Source organism: Pseudophryne corroboree, chromosome 2 (assembly GCF_028390025.1).
Source record: "Pseudophryne corroboree isolate aPseCor3 chromosome 2, aPseCor3.hap2, whole genome shotgun sequence".
Taxonomy (NCBI): Eukaryota; Metazoa; Chordata; class Amphibia; order Anura; family Myobatrachidae; genus Pseudophryne; species Pseudophryne corroboree.
The window spans coordinates 918,847,039-918,860,429 of NC_086445.1; the positions used below are offsets into that span (position 1 = coordinate 918,847,039).

The 13,391-nt window shown below is 48.6% G+C and overlaps 1 protein-coding gene across 1 annotated transcript in view; it reads right to left on the bottom strand.

The window, feature by feature from the left end:
• NSUN5 (NOP2/Sun RNA methyltransferase 5) overlaps positions 1-12,828 on the bottom strand; it is a 71,554-nt gene extending 58,726 nt beyond the window's left edge. The window contains exon 1 of the mRNA XM_063956145.1: positions 12,607-12,828. Within this exon, the coding sequence (XP_063812215.1) occupies positions 12,607-12,699 (93 nt within the window). The 5' untranslated portion in view covers positions 12,700-12,828. The remainder of the gene's footprint in view (positions 1-12,606) is intronic.
• Between the last annotated feature and the right edge of the window lie 563 nt (positions 12,829-13,391).

Sequence of the window (13,391 nt, forward strand, 5' to 3'; positions counted from 1 at the left end):
CTTTTCCTTCAGGATCCGGCGTTCAACCGCCATGCCGACAAACGCAGCCGCGGTAAGTCTTGGAACAGACAGGGCCCCTGCTGCCGCAGGTCCTGTCTGAGTGGCAGAGGCCATGGGTCCTCTGATATAAATTCTTGAAGTTCTGGGTACCAAGCTCTTCTTGGCCATCCACGAGTATCGTTCTTACTCCTCGCCTTCTTATTATTCTCAGTACCTTTGGTATGAGAGGCAGAGGGGAGAACACATAAACCGACTGGTACACCCACGGTGTTACCAGAGCGTCCATAGCTATCGCCTGAGGGTCCCTTGACCCGGTGCAATATCTTTTATAGCTTTTTGTTGAGGCGGGACGCCATCATGTCCACCTGTGGCCTTTCCCAATGGTGTACAATCCTATTGGAAGACTTCTGGAGGAAGTCCCCATTCTCCCGGGTGGAGGTCGTGTCTGTTGAGAAGATCTGCTTCCCAGTTGTCCACTCCGGGAATGAACACTGCTGACAGTGCCAACACATGATTTTCCGCCTATCGGAGAATCCTTGTGGCTTCTGCCATCGCCATCCTGCTTCTTGTGCCGCCCTGTTGGTTTACATGGGCGACTGCCGTGATGTTGTCTGATTGGATCAGTACCGGCTGGTTTTGAAGCAGAGGCCTTGCCGGCCTCAGGGCATTGTAAATGGCCCTCAGGTCCAGAATATTTATGTGTAGGGAAATAACCTGACTTGACCAAAGTCCCTGGAAATTTCTTCCCTGTGTGACTGCCTCCCAGCCTCAAAGGCTGGAATCCATGGTCACTAGGACCTAGTCCTGTATGCCGAACCTGCGGCCCTCTTGAAGATGGGCACTCTGCAGCCACCACAGTAGAGATACCCTGGTCCTTGGAGACAGGGTTATCAGCCTATGCATCGGAAGATGCGATCCGGACCACTTGTCCAACAGGTCCCTCTGAAAAGTTCTTGTATGGAACCTGCCTAATGGGATTGCTTCGTAGGAAGCTACCATTTTTCCCAGGACTCGCGTGCAATGATGCACCGCTACCTATTTTGGCTTCAGGAGGTCTCTGACTAGAGATGACAACTCCTTGGCTTTCTCCTCCGGGAGAAACTATTTCTGGTTTATGTCCAGAACCATCCCCAGGAACAGTAGACGTGTCATAGGAACCAGCTGTGACTTTGGACTGTTTAGAATCCAACCATGCTGTTGTAGCACTTTCCAAAATAGTGCTACCCCGACTACCAACTGCTCCTTGGACCTCGCCCTTATAACGAGATTGTCCAAGTACGGGATAATTACAACTCCCTTTTTTTTGAAGGAGTATCAACATTTTGGCCATTACCTTGATAAAACACCCTCGGTGCCATGTACAGTCCAAACGGCAGTGTCTGGACTTGGTAATGGTAATCCTGTACCACAAATCTGAGGTACTCCTGGCGAGGATGGTAAATGGGGACATGCAGGTAAGCATCCTTGATGTCCCAGGATACCATGTAATCCCCCTCGTCCAGGCTTGGAATAACCGCCCTGAGCGATTCCATCTTGAACTTGAATTTTTGTGTTCAAGGATTTTAAATATAAAATGGGTCACACCGAACCATGCGGTTTCGGTACCCCAACCCGTGTGGAATAGTAACCCCGTCCTTGTTGAAGTAGGGGCACCTTGAGTATTACCTGCTGGGAATACCGCTTATTAATTGCCTCTAGCACAGCCTCCCTGCCTGAGGGAGTTGTCAGCAAGGCATATTTTAGGAAACGGCTGGGGGGAGACATCTCGAATTCCAGCTTGTACCCCTGAAATACTACTTGAAAGAAACAGGGATCCACCTGTGAGCGAGCCCACTAATTGCTGAAATTTATTAGACGGCTCCCCACCGTACCTGGCTACACCTGTGGAGCACCCGCGTCATGGTGTGGCCTCACAGGAGGCGGGGGAAGAATCTTGATTCTGGGAACAGGCTGACTGGTGCAGCTTTTTTCCCTCTACCCTTGTCTCTGTACAGAAAGGAAGCGCCATTTGACCCGCTTGCTTTTCTGAAGCCGAAAGGACTGTACCTTTGTCTGTGAGGAAACCTGAGGTAAAATTATTTCTTCCCAGCAGTTGCTGTGGATACGAGGTCCCAGAGACCATCCCAAATAATTCCTCACCCTTATAAGGCTCTCTATGCGCTTTTTAAGTCAGCATCACCTGTCCAGTGACAGGTCTCTAATACCCTCCTGACAGAATGGACATTACATTTATTTTGGATGCCAGCCGGCAAAAATATCCCTCTGTGCATCCCCCATATATAAGACGACGTCTTTAATATGTTTTTATGTTTGCCAACTAGTATCCCTGTTTGACAGGGTCACCGACCACGCTGCAGCAGCACTATCTGCAGGTCTCAGTCTAGTACCCGAGTGTGTAAATACAGACTTCAGGATAGCCTCCTGTTTTTTATCAACAGGTACCTATTAAAGTGGCCGTATCCTAAGACGGCAGTGCCACCTTTTTTGACAAACGTGTGAGCGCCTTATCCACCCTAGGGGATATCTCCCAGCGTAACTTATCCACCTGGCGGGAAAGGGTACGCCATCAGTAACTTTTTATAAATTACCAGTTTCTTAACGGGGGAACCCACGCTTTCACACACTTCATTTATTCATCTGATGGGGGAACAAAACACTGCCTGTTTTTTCTCCCCAAACCTAAAACCCATTTTTAGAGGTGCTTGGGTTAAAGTCAGAAATGTATAACACATTTTTTATTGCCGGGATCACGTCACGGATGTTCCTAGTGGATTGTGTATATGTCTCCACCTTGTCGACACTGGAGTCAGACTCCGTGTCGACATCTGTGTCTGCCATCTGAGAGAGCGGGCGTTTTTGAGCCCCTGATGGCCTTTGAGACGCCTGGGCAGGCGCGGGCTGCGAAGCCGGCTGTCCCACAGCTGTTACGTCATCCACCCTTTTATGTAAGGAGTTGACACTGTCGGTTAATACCTTTCACCTATCCATCCACTCTGGTGTCGGCCCCACAGGGGGCGACATCACATATATCGGCCTCTGTTCTGTCACCATATAAGCCTCCTCATTCAACATGTCGACACAGCCGTACCGACACACCGCAGACACACAGGGAATGCTCTAAACGAGGACAGGACCCACAAAAGCCCTTTGAGGGGACAGAGTAAGAGTATGCCAGCACAAACCAGAGCGCTATATATATATATATATATACAGGGACTAACTGAGTTATGTCCCTAATAGCTTTTATATAATATACTGTATACAGTGCCAATTTTAATGCCCCCCCTCTCTTTTCCCTCTTACTGTACTGTAGAATTGCAGGGAAGAGCCAGGGAGCTTCCCTCCAGCCGAGCTGTGAGGGAAAAATGGCGCCAGTGTGCTGAGGAGATAGGCTCCGCCCCTTTTTCGCGGCCTATTCTCCCGTTTTTTATGGAATTCTGGCAGGGGTATTTACCTCATATATAGCCCCTGGGGCCATATATTGAGGTATTTTAGCCAGCCAAGGTGTTTTTATTGCTGCCTCAGGGCGCCCCCCCCAGCGCCCTGCACCCTCAGTGACCGGAGTGTGAAGTGTGTGAGAGGAGCAATGGCGCACATCTGCAGTGCTGTGCGCTACCTTGGTGAAGACAGAGTCTTCATGCCGCCGATTTTCCGGACCATCTTCTTGCTTCTGGCTCTGTAAGGGGGACGGCGGCGCGGCTCCGGGACCGAACATCAAGGCTGGGCCTGCGGTCGATCCCTCTGGAGCTAATGGTGTCCAGTAGCCTAAGAAGCCCAATCCGGCTGCAAGCAGGCGAGTTCGCTTCTTCTCCCCTTAGTCCCTCGCTGCAGTGAGCCTGTTGCCAGCAGGTCTCACTGAAAATAACAAATTCTAAGACTATAACTTTCTAAGAGCTCAGGAGAGCCCCTAGTGTGCATCCAACCTCGGCCGGGCACGAAATCTAACTGAGGCTTGGAGGAGGGTCATAGTGGGAGGGGCCAGTGCACACCAGGTAGTCTAAGATCTTTCTAGAGTGCCCAGCCTCCTTCGGAGCCCGCTATTCCCCATGGTCCTTACGGAGTTCCCAGCATCCACTAGGACGTTAGAGAAATATGTTTACCCAGTAGCGCTGTTTGTACATATATAAATGCGCCAAATTATGTGCCCCCAACCCCTTCTTCAAAACCCACTTTCACCGTGGTTAAGCAGGGGAGAGTCCGGGGAGCTTCCTCTCAGCGCTGTGCTGTGGAGAAAATGGCGCTGGTGAGTGCTGAGGGAGAAGCCCCACCCCCTCGGCGGCGGGCTTCTGTCCCGCTCCAATATACTGAAAACTGGCGGGGGCTCATTATATATACAGTGCCCAACTGTATATATATACATTTTTGCCAGAAAGAGGTTTATATGCTGCCCAGGGCACCCCCCCCCCCCCTGCGCCCTGCACCCTTACAGTGACTGCCGTGTGTGAGGTGTATGGGAGCAATGGCTTTACTGCTGTGCGTTACCTCAGTGAAGATCATGAAGTCTTCTGCCGTCTTTGAAGTCTTCTTTTCTTCTCATACTCACCCGGCTTCTATCTTCCGGCTCTGTGAGGAGGAGGACGGCGGCGCGGCTCCGGGACGGACGGCGAGGGCGAGACCTGCGTACCGATCCCTCTGGAGCTAATGGTGTCCAGTAGCCTAAGAAGCAGAGCCTTGAAACTCACAGAAGTAGGTCTGCTTCTCTCCCCTCAGTCCCTCGATGCAGGGAGTCTGTTGCCAGCAGGCTCCCTGAAAATAAAAAACCTAACAAAATACTTTGACAGGAAACTCAGGAGAGCTCTCTGTAATGCACCCAGTCTCCTCTGGGCACAGTAGTAAACTGAGGTCTGGAGGAGGGGCATAGAGGGAGGAGCCAGTGCACACCCATACCTAAAGTATTTCTTAAAGTGCCCATGTCTCCTGCGGAGCCCGTCTATCCCCATGGTCCTTACGGAGTCCCCAGCATCCTCTAGGACGCAAGAGAAAAATAAAATGTAGAAAACTCTTCAGGAGCTTCCTTCGGCGTGACAGGCTCCTCCGGGCACATTTTCTAAACAGAGTCTGGTAGGAGGGGCATAGAAGGAGGAGCCAGCCCACACTATCAAATTCTTAAAGTGCCCATGGCTCCTAGTGGACCAGTCTTTACCCCATGGTATTAAATGGACCCCAGTATCCTCTAGGACGCAAAAGAAATATACACTGGTCTCCTGAAAAATGATAATCCACAAGGTAGAAAGTGATGTCGATTTTTAAAGTATGCGTTTGGGAGGCATTGGGGAGCATCTGCTTTCCTGTGCATGCTCAATAGCAGTGAACGCAGGATGAGACCGCCCCACTACATGGAAAGAAGTAGAGTGGTATCTACTGTGCATAGTCACTTCAGACTGGGTCCTGTTGTGGTCAACATAGCAGGCCACAGCTGAGTAAAGTATTCATTAGACTATCTAATAGAATGGAAAAGTGGTTTTTCTACCTGATGAAGAGGAAGATTCAGAGGTCAGGATCCTGCCCACAGCAAAAAGCAAGTATGCCCTCTCATGGGATACTCACTGTGCACAAATGAGGTCCCAACTTGTCCACAGTCCCCCAAATTCATCTTCCTCTGCACCACCACCAGTATGTTTTTGGACACACTGGAGGAAACAAGCACCCAAAGTAAACTCCTATACACATAGGGGGTAATTCAGACCTGATCACTCGCTAGCGTTTTTTGCAGTGCTGCGATCAGGTCAGAACTGCGCATGCACCACAATGCGCAGGCGCGTCGCACAGGTACAAAGCGGATCACCGCTCAGCAATGAGTTTGTGTGAAGAATCCATTTGCACGTGCGATCGCAAGGAGGCTGACATGAAGAGGGCGTTTGTGGGTGGCAACTGACCGTTTTCAGGGAGTGGTTGGAAAAACGCAGGCGTGCTCAAGCATTTGCAGGGAGGGTTCCTGATGTCAATTCCGGCTCCGGACAGGCTGATGTGATCGCAGCGGCTGAGTAAGTCCTGGGCTGTGCAGAAACTGCACAAGATCTTTTCGTACAGCTCTGCTACACATGCGATCTCACACTTACAAAGCAAAAATACGTGTTCGGCACCCCCATCAAACTATAAATTTGTGCCCTACCCCCCATACTTTTTGAAGGAACAATTCGTACAGAAGGCACGCGGTACATAAAAAGGTGTGGTCTCACAATGAAGGGGCGTGGACACACAATAGCATCCTACAACTCAAATTACGCCACCCAGTAGTACAAACTTATTCTCGTTACACCACATGTAGTGCCCCTAATTCATATAACCTCACATAGTAGTGACCCTTACTCATGTTAGGACACACAGTAGTGCCCCATATTCACGTTACACTACACAGTAGTATCCCTTATACACCCCACATTACACTAGAGTATTGCCCTTTATACACAATGCCCACAGTAGTAGTGCCCCTTACACACATAAAGGCCACAGTAGAAGTGACGCTTTTACACATAATGCCCACAGTAGTAGTGCTGCTTACACACAATGCCACATTATTGCTGCTTATACATAATGCCCACTGTAGTAGTGCCACTTATATTTATTACGTTTTATAAAGCGCAGCATATTCTGTTGCGCTTTATTTATACACCTAATGGCCACAGTAGTAGTGACGCTTATACACATAATGGCCACAGTAGTAGTGCCACTTATGCACATGGGGGCCTTATTCAGGTTGGTTAGCAAACCAAAAAAGCACACTAATGGGCAAAACCATGTTGCACTATAGGTGGGGCAGATGTAACATGTGCAGAGAGATTTGGGTGGGGTGTGCTCAAATGCAAATCTATTGCAGTGTAAAAATAAAGCAGTAAGTATTAACCATGCACATAAATATAACCCACCCAAATCTAAACCTCTCTGCACATGTTACATCTGCCCCACCTGGAGTTCAACATGGTTTTGCCCATTAGTGTGCTTTTTTGTGTTTCCTAATAAACCTGAATACCCCCCATAGCGACCAAAGTAGTAGTGCCACTTATACACAGCTCTCCTCCCTTACAATATACACCTCACACAGCTCTTTCCCATTCGCTTCTTATCCCTCATAGAGCTCTCCCCCTTGACCCTGTTTACCCTTCATGCAACGCCTCTTCCCTCATGTGCCCCCTCCATACAGTATCTTCCTTCATGTGCACCCCGATGAAGCGTATCTTCCATCATGTGCCCCCTTCCTATACAGCATGTCTTCCATCATGTGCCACCCCCCCCTTCAGCGTTTCTTCCATCATGTGTAGCTCTTTCTTGTGTTCCTCATGACAGTACTCTGTCAGCATCCACGTGTGCCCACCTGTCTGCTCTCAGGTCGCCGGTGGCTCCTTTTTGCAGGGCTGCACTTTGTGCATCGCCTTATTCCCACCGCTAGCGCCATTGGAGGGGAACTGACTGGTGGAGGTACTGCAGGCTAAGGGAGTGACAGTCTAGCGCCGCCTACCTTCTCTGTTAATGTGGGAGGTGTGACAGCGTTATCAACAAGGCACAGCGGGGAAGGTGGGCAGGAAGAGGCTACAAATACAAGTGTGCTCCTGTCCCACATTAACCCCTGAAGCAGGAGCACATCTGAGGGGCCCGGGCAAGCTATTGAGGATCACAAATACCCTCCCTGTAGCATCGCATGTAGTGTTTTTCATTGACTGATTTTTCATTTCAGAAGAGGAGTGGCCGTGCTTCCTGTATTTGGTCACAAATCTGACGGCCCTCCGGGTGCAGTTGCACAGATTTATACATAGGCTGATTCTCGCATTACCCCACAAGGTAGTAAGCAGGCAGATGGAAAACCGGGCACAGGGACATACGAATCAGCCACAGAGGGCCCTAGAAATAACAGCACCCATAATCACCAACACATGACTGATTTAGCTGTGTTCATCAGTGTTGTATGTTATGTTTCCTATTCATCTATATTGATTAGGCTTACCATACTATGGGTGGGATGTACTAATAGACATCGCTGCCCATCGCCACGATGCTAATCGCATATGTACTTACATATGCAATTAGCATTGCGGAGGAGAGCTCTTCCGATAAGAGCTGTCCTCCACGATCCCCAGCGGCTGCCAGACTTCTGGGTTTCGGCCCCGGGAGTCAGTCTGCGCATGTGCAAAGTGACGGGGGTGGGCGCAGGACATGCTGGGAGGGATCCAATCAGATCCCTTACACAGCGCTGCAGAGAGAAGCCCATAGGCTTCTATGGGGTATCGCCAGCAAAAGTTGGCAAACCCCTCCACGGCGCTCACTCGGCGGCTGGGGCTTAGTACATCCCGAAAATGCGTTAAACTCAAGTACATCCTGCCCTATCCCTTTAAACCAGGGATGGGGAACCTTCGGCCCTCCAGCTGTTGTTGAACTACCCATCCCAGCATGCCTTGCAACAGTTTTAGCATGGTCAAATAGCAAAAATGTAGCAAGGAATGCTGGTATGTGTAGTTCAACAACAGCTGGAGGGCTGAAGTTTCCCCATCCCTGCTTTAAACCAAGATACTCATGAATTACACAGGTTCTGTGGCTGTCCGACTTCAAGGCTGTATTTAAAATGGTTTTAACCAGCCACAGAACCTGTGTAATCGAGTGTAATCCCAATATAAAGGGAAAAGTATGGTAAGCCTAATAATGATACATGGTATTACCGCGGTATCCGGTCTTTAGGTCGACAGGGTTTCTAGGTCAAAATGAGTTTCACAATTTTTTTCTTTTTTATACTTAACGATCCACGTGGACTACGATTGGGAATAGTAACCTGTGCCGAGTGCAGCAATAGCAGAACAAGGCACATTGCCCAAAGAATGGCGAGCTAAGCGAGCCGGGACACAGTGCACTAATTGGGGTTTCGGAGAAAACGACACCCACCATTTAAAAGAAAAAGAAAAAAAAAACTCATGTCGACCTTTTGATCTGTCAACCTAAATACCCTGTCGACCAATAGCATACCTCCCAACATGACCCTCTCCAGGAGGGACAGAATGCTCTGCTCCTGGACTTCCCTCTTAATGTATGATTGCCATCACCTGTGCTGAAACACCTTTCTTATCCATTAACCTATTCCCCACAGGTGCTGGCAATCCTGAATTAAGAGGAAAGTCCAGAAGCAGAGCATGGTGTCCCTCCTGGATAGGGTCATGTTGGGAAGTATGTGGTCGACCCTCCATACCACTCCCATCACCGCTTGGAATGACTCCTACTTATCCCCTCTGATGTCAATACTAGGGACGTTTACCAACATATAACGGGTGGTCTTCTGTATACCGGCGGTCGGGCTCCCGGCGCCGGGAGCCCGACAGCCGGCATACCGACACTTATTTTCCCTCGTGGGCAGAGCCGGATTAAGGGGGGTGCCAAGGGGGTCAGTACCCCGGGCCCCCCTGGCATAAGGGGCCCCCCAGCCGAAGCTGCTCTGCACCGCTCTGGTGCTGCTGTCCCCTCTGCCCTGTATCTGCCGCTGACCCGTGAGGAGTGGGGAGGGAGCCACATGAAACAGCCGCGAGCGGGACATCATACACCGGCTGGCAGCACAGCTCGGAATCCTCCCTCCCCAGCAGCTGAGGGGGGGGGGGGGGGGAGGGGTAGGTGAGAGGAGCGTGAGAGAGGAGAGAATAGGGAGGTGGCCCAAATCGCTGTCCGGCCATACGGCAGGCATTCGGAGCCCCGCCCCCTTGTAGCTGTATACCGCGATTCGGGGGTCGAAGCAGAGGGAGCTAATATGAGATAATTAATAGAATCACGATATATTGACTCCGCCACCTTCCCGCCGACCCGCGGCATTTTTTGACGTGGGGGCGTGGCCTAATGGTGAACTGTGTCCCTGGCTCCCAGCAATATCTCCTGGCTGTGGCATCCATTCCTCACCCCTTTCCTCAGGCTTCAGTGTAAGTGTGTGCACAGTTTGTGCTCTATCTGTGTATACTGTATGTATGTATATATGTTCTATTAGTGTATATGTATGTGTATATTTTCTATGTGTTTTATGTGTATGTTATGTATTTGTGTGTCTGTGGGTGTATGAGATCTATGTAATGTGTATGTGTGTAATATATATATATATATATATATATATATATATATATATATATATATATATATATATATAGTGGAACAGCCCGGCACTCACTGGATACAGTCTGTAATGGTCCTGGGTGCCCTCCGTGTTAAATTTGATAAGCAGAAAGAAATCAGCGGCACTCCAGGGTTTAGTCAATCAAAGTGAGTGTATTCAAAGCATCACAAGATACATAAGTAAACCGACGTTTCGGGGCCCATCGCCCCTTCTTCAAGGTGTATGTACACCTGACTAAACCCTGGAGTGCCGCTGATTTCTTTCTGTATATATATATATATATATATATATATATATATATATATATATATATATATATATATATATATATATATATATATATACACACACACACACAAATGGATTGGCCGCACTCCCTCTCCTTAATCAGCAGCCGTGGTGCTCTTTACACTGCCTTCACATAACCTCCAATAGTATGGCACTCAGCGGACTTCTTAATCACATATCACAACGCCAGCTAGTTCAGCAACGTTTCAGGTTTTATTTACCCTTTTGTCGTATATGTGCTGTTTGACAAAGGGTAAATAAAACCCAAAATGTTGCTGAACTAGCTGGCGTTGTGATATGTGATTAAGACGTTCGTTGAGTGCCATGCTTTTGAAATATATATATATATATATATATATATATATATACACACACACACACACACACACATATATACAGTGGTCGAAGTGGGGCAGTATGCGGTGGTCTGGTATACCGCCACTTCTTCCACTGACCCAGAAATGAGGAAATTAAAGTGCAGCAGGAGGCGAGGGAAGTGGCCATCCTGCTGCACATGTTGCTCCCCATCCCTGCGCAGCGGCCGGCGGCTGTGTAGTGCGCTGTACTAGCTCACAGCCGCTCACTTCCGCCAACCACCCACCGCATGCCGCTCACCGCCGCCAGCCACCCGCCGCTCACCCGCAACAAATGAGGCAATGTTCCCCCGCTGTCACCTCTCTCCCTGTCGTTACCGTCCCTGTCCCTACTGTCACTCTCTCTCTCCCAGCTGTCACTGTCGTCACTCTCTCTCTCTCCCTGCTGTCACTCTCTCCCCCTGTCATCACTCTCTCTCTCCCTGCTGTCACTGTCGTCACTCTCTCTCCCTGTCGTCACTCTCTCTCCCTATCGTCACTCTCTCTCCCTATCGTCACTCTCTCTCTCTCCCTGTCGTCACTCTCTCTCTCTCCCTGTCGTCACTCTGGCTGTCCCTGCTGTCACAATTTCAGCTCATTCAGTGTGCTACAATGTGACTGTCGGCTCATTCAGTGTGCTACAATGTGAATTTTGGCTCATTCAGTGTGCTACAATGTGAATTTTGGCTCTTCAGTGTGCTACAATGTGAATGTCGGCTCATTCAGTGTGCTACAATGTGAATGTCGGCTCATTCAGTGTGCTATAATGTGAATTTCGGCTCATTCAGTGTGCTATAATGTGAATTTCGGCTCATTCAGTGTGCTATAATGTGAATTTCGGCTCATTCAGTGTGCTATAATGTGAATTTCGGCTCATTCAGTGTGCTATAATGTGAATTTCGGCTCATTCAGTGTGCTACAATGTAAATTTTGGCTCATTCAGTGTGCTACAATGTGAATTTCGGCTCATTCAGTGTGCTACAATGTGAATTTCGGCTCATTCAGTGTGCTATAATGTGAATTTCGGCTCATTCAGTGTGCTACAATGTGAATTTCGGCTCATTCAGTGTGCTACAATGTAAATTTTGGCTCATTCAGTGTGCTACAATGTGAATTTCGGCTCATTCAGTGTGCTATAATGTGAATTTTGAATCATTCAGCATGCTACAATGTGAATTTCGGCTCATTCAGTGTGCTATAATGTGAATTTTGGCTCGTACCATGTGCTATAATGTAAAATTCAGCTCGTACCATGTGCTATAAGGTGAAAGGGGCACCAGTACTAGATAGTATAAGGGGTTCTACTACACTGGACACGCCCCTTTTGTGTGACCGCGCGCCGAAGGCGCATAATTGTGACCTTGACTTTTGCATACCCCCACTTCAAAATTTCTACTTCGACCACTGTGTATATATATATATATATATATATATATATATATATATATATATATATATATATACACGCACGCACACACACACACACATGTGCGTGCATCAAAGGAAACCCCCTTCCGAATCCTGCTTTTGCCCCTGCGGGGGGTGGTTGCTGGTGGGGGGGCCCCCTGTCTTGGGTGCCCTGGGCCCCCCAAGGGCTTAATCCGGCCCTGCTCGTGGGGGTCCACGACCCCCATAGAGGGAGAATAAAATAGTGTGGCGCGCGTAGCGCGCCACCGTGCCCGTAGCGTGGCGAGCGCAGCGAGCCCGCAAGGGGCTCATTTGCCCTCGCCACACTGTCGGTAAGCCGGCGGTCGGGCTCCCGGCGCCGGTATGCTGGTCGCCGGGAGCCCGCCCGACCGCCCCTCAGCCGTAGTGAACCCCATATAACATAATAACTCCTCTCTGCTCAAATGTCATCAATACAACGACGATGCACATTATACCACTTATTACCTTAAAGCCACTGTCATATACGAGGGTCTTTACAGCCCCCTCCTTCCTCTCCAGCTTATCCAGGATAAAAGCGGCAGTCTGGTACAGGGACATGATAAAGAGTCCCGGGGCTGCTGCTCACTATCACACACGTGTCTCCTCTCCCGGACACTCCGCAGCCGCCATGTTGCTGTAGCTACTGCTGTGCTGTGCACGCTTTACGACGCCAGCAGCAAGCTTGCTTTACGGCCGGCAGCAGCTCCGTTGTTATAGATACAGTAAAGGAGCATACATAGGGTCTCAGACATCCATCTCTACAGGGGATGGATATTTTTTTTAATGAGATGAGGCACAATCTATATCATCCTTTAGTGGATAACAAAATGATCTACTGAAATAAATGACAATACATTAAAAGAGGGTGTAGAAATAAATAAATAAATATAACGTAATTAGCGATAAAATGGTTATAAACATACTTTCTCATTTATTTAGCAACCATTGATTTTCATCTACTACAGGCAAACTGGTTTATGTGACAGTATTTACATAACACAAGGCAAAGTATAATGAGGGACATTTATTAATGTTGTGGTCAAATTGTGTTGTCATTAAATTCTTTATGCTGGTGTAACTAACTGACTGACATTATTCCTGGTCTTAATGCTGATCTGTATGGACTCCCACTAATGACCTGAACAGTATTTATCAAGAATCTGAATGCAGCTATATTGTGATTCCGGCTTGTACATTTCTGTAACATTGGAAAGTTAGTTAATACAATGGTTAATAGTGGTCTCCCTGAG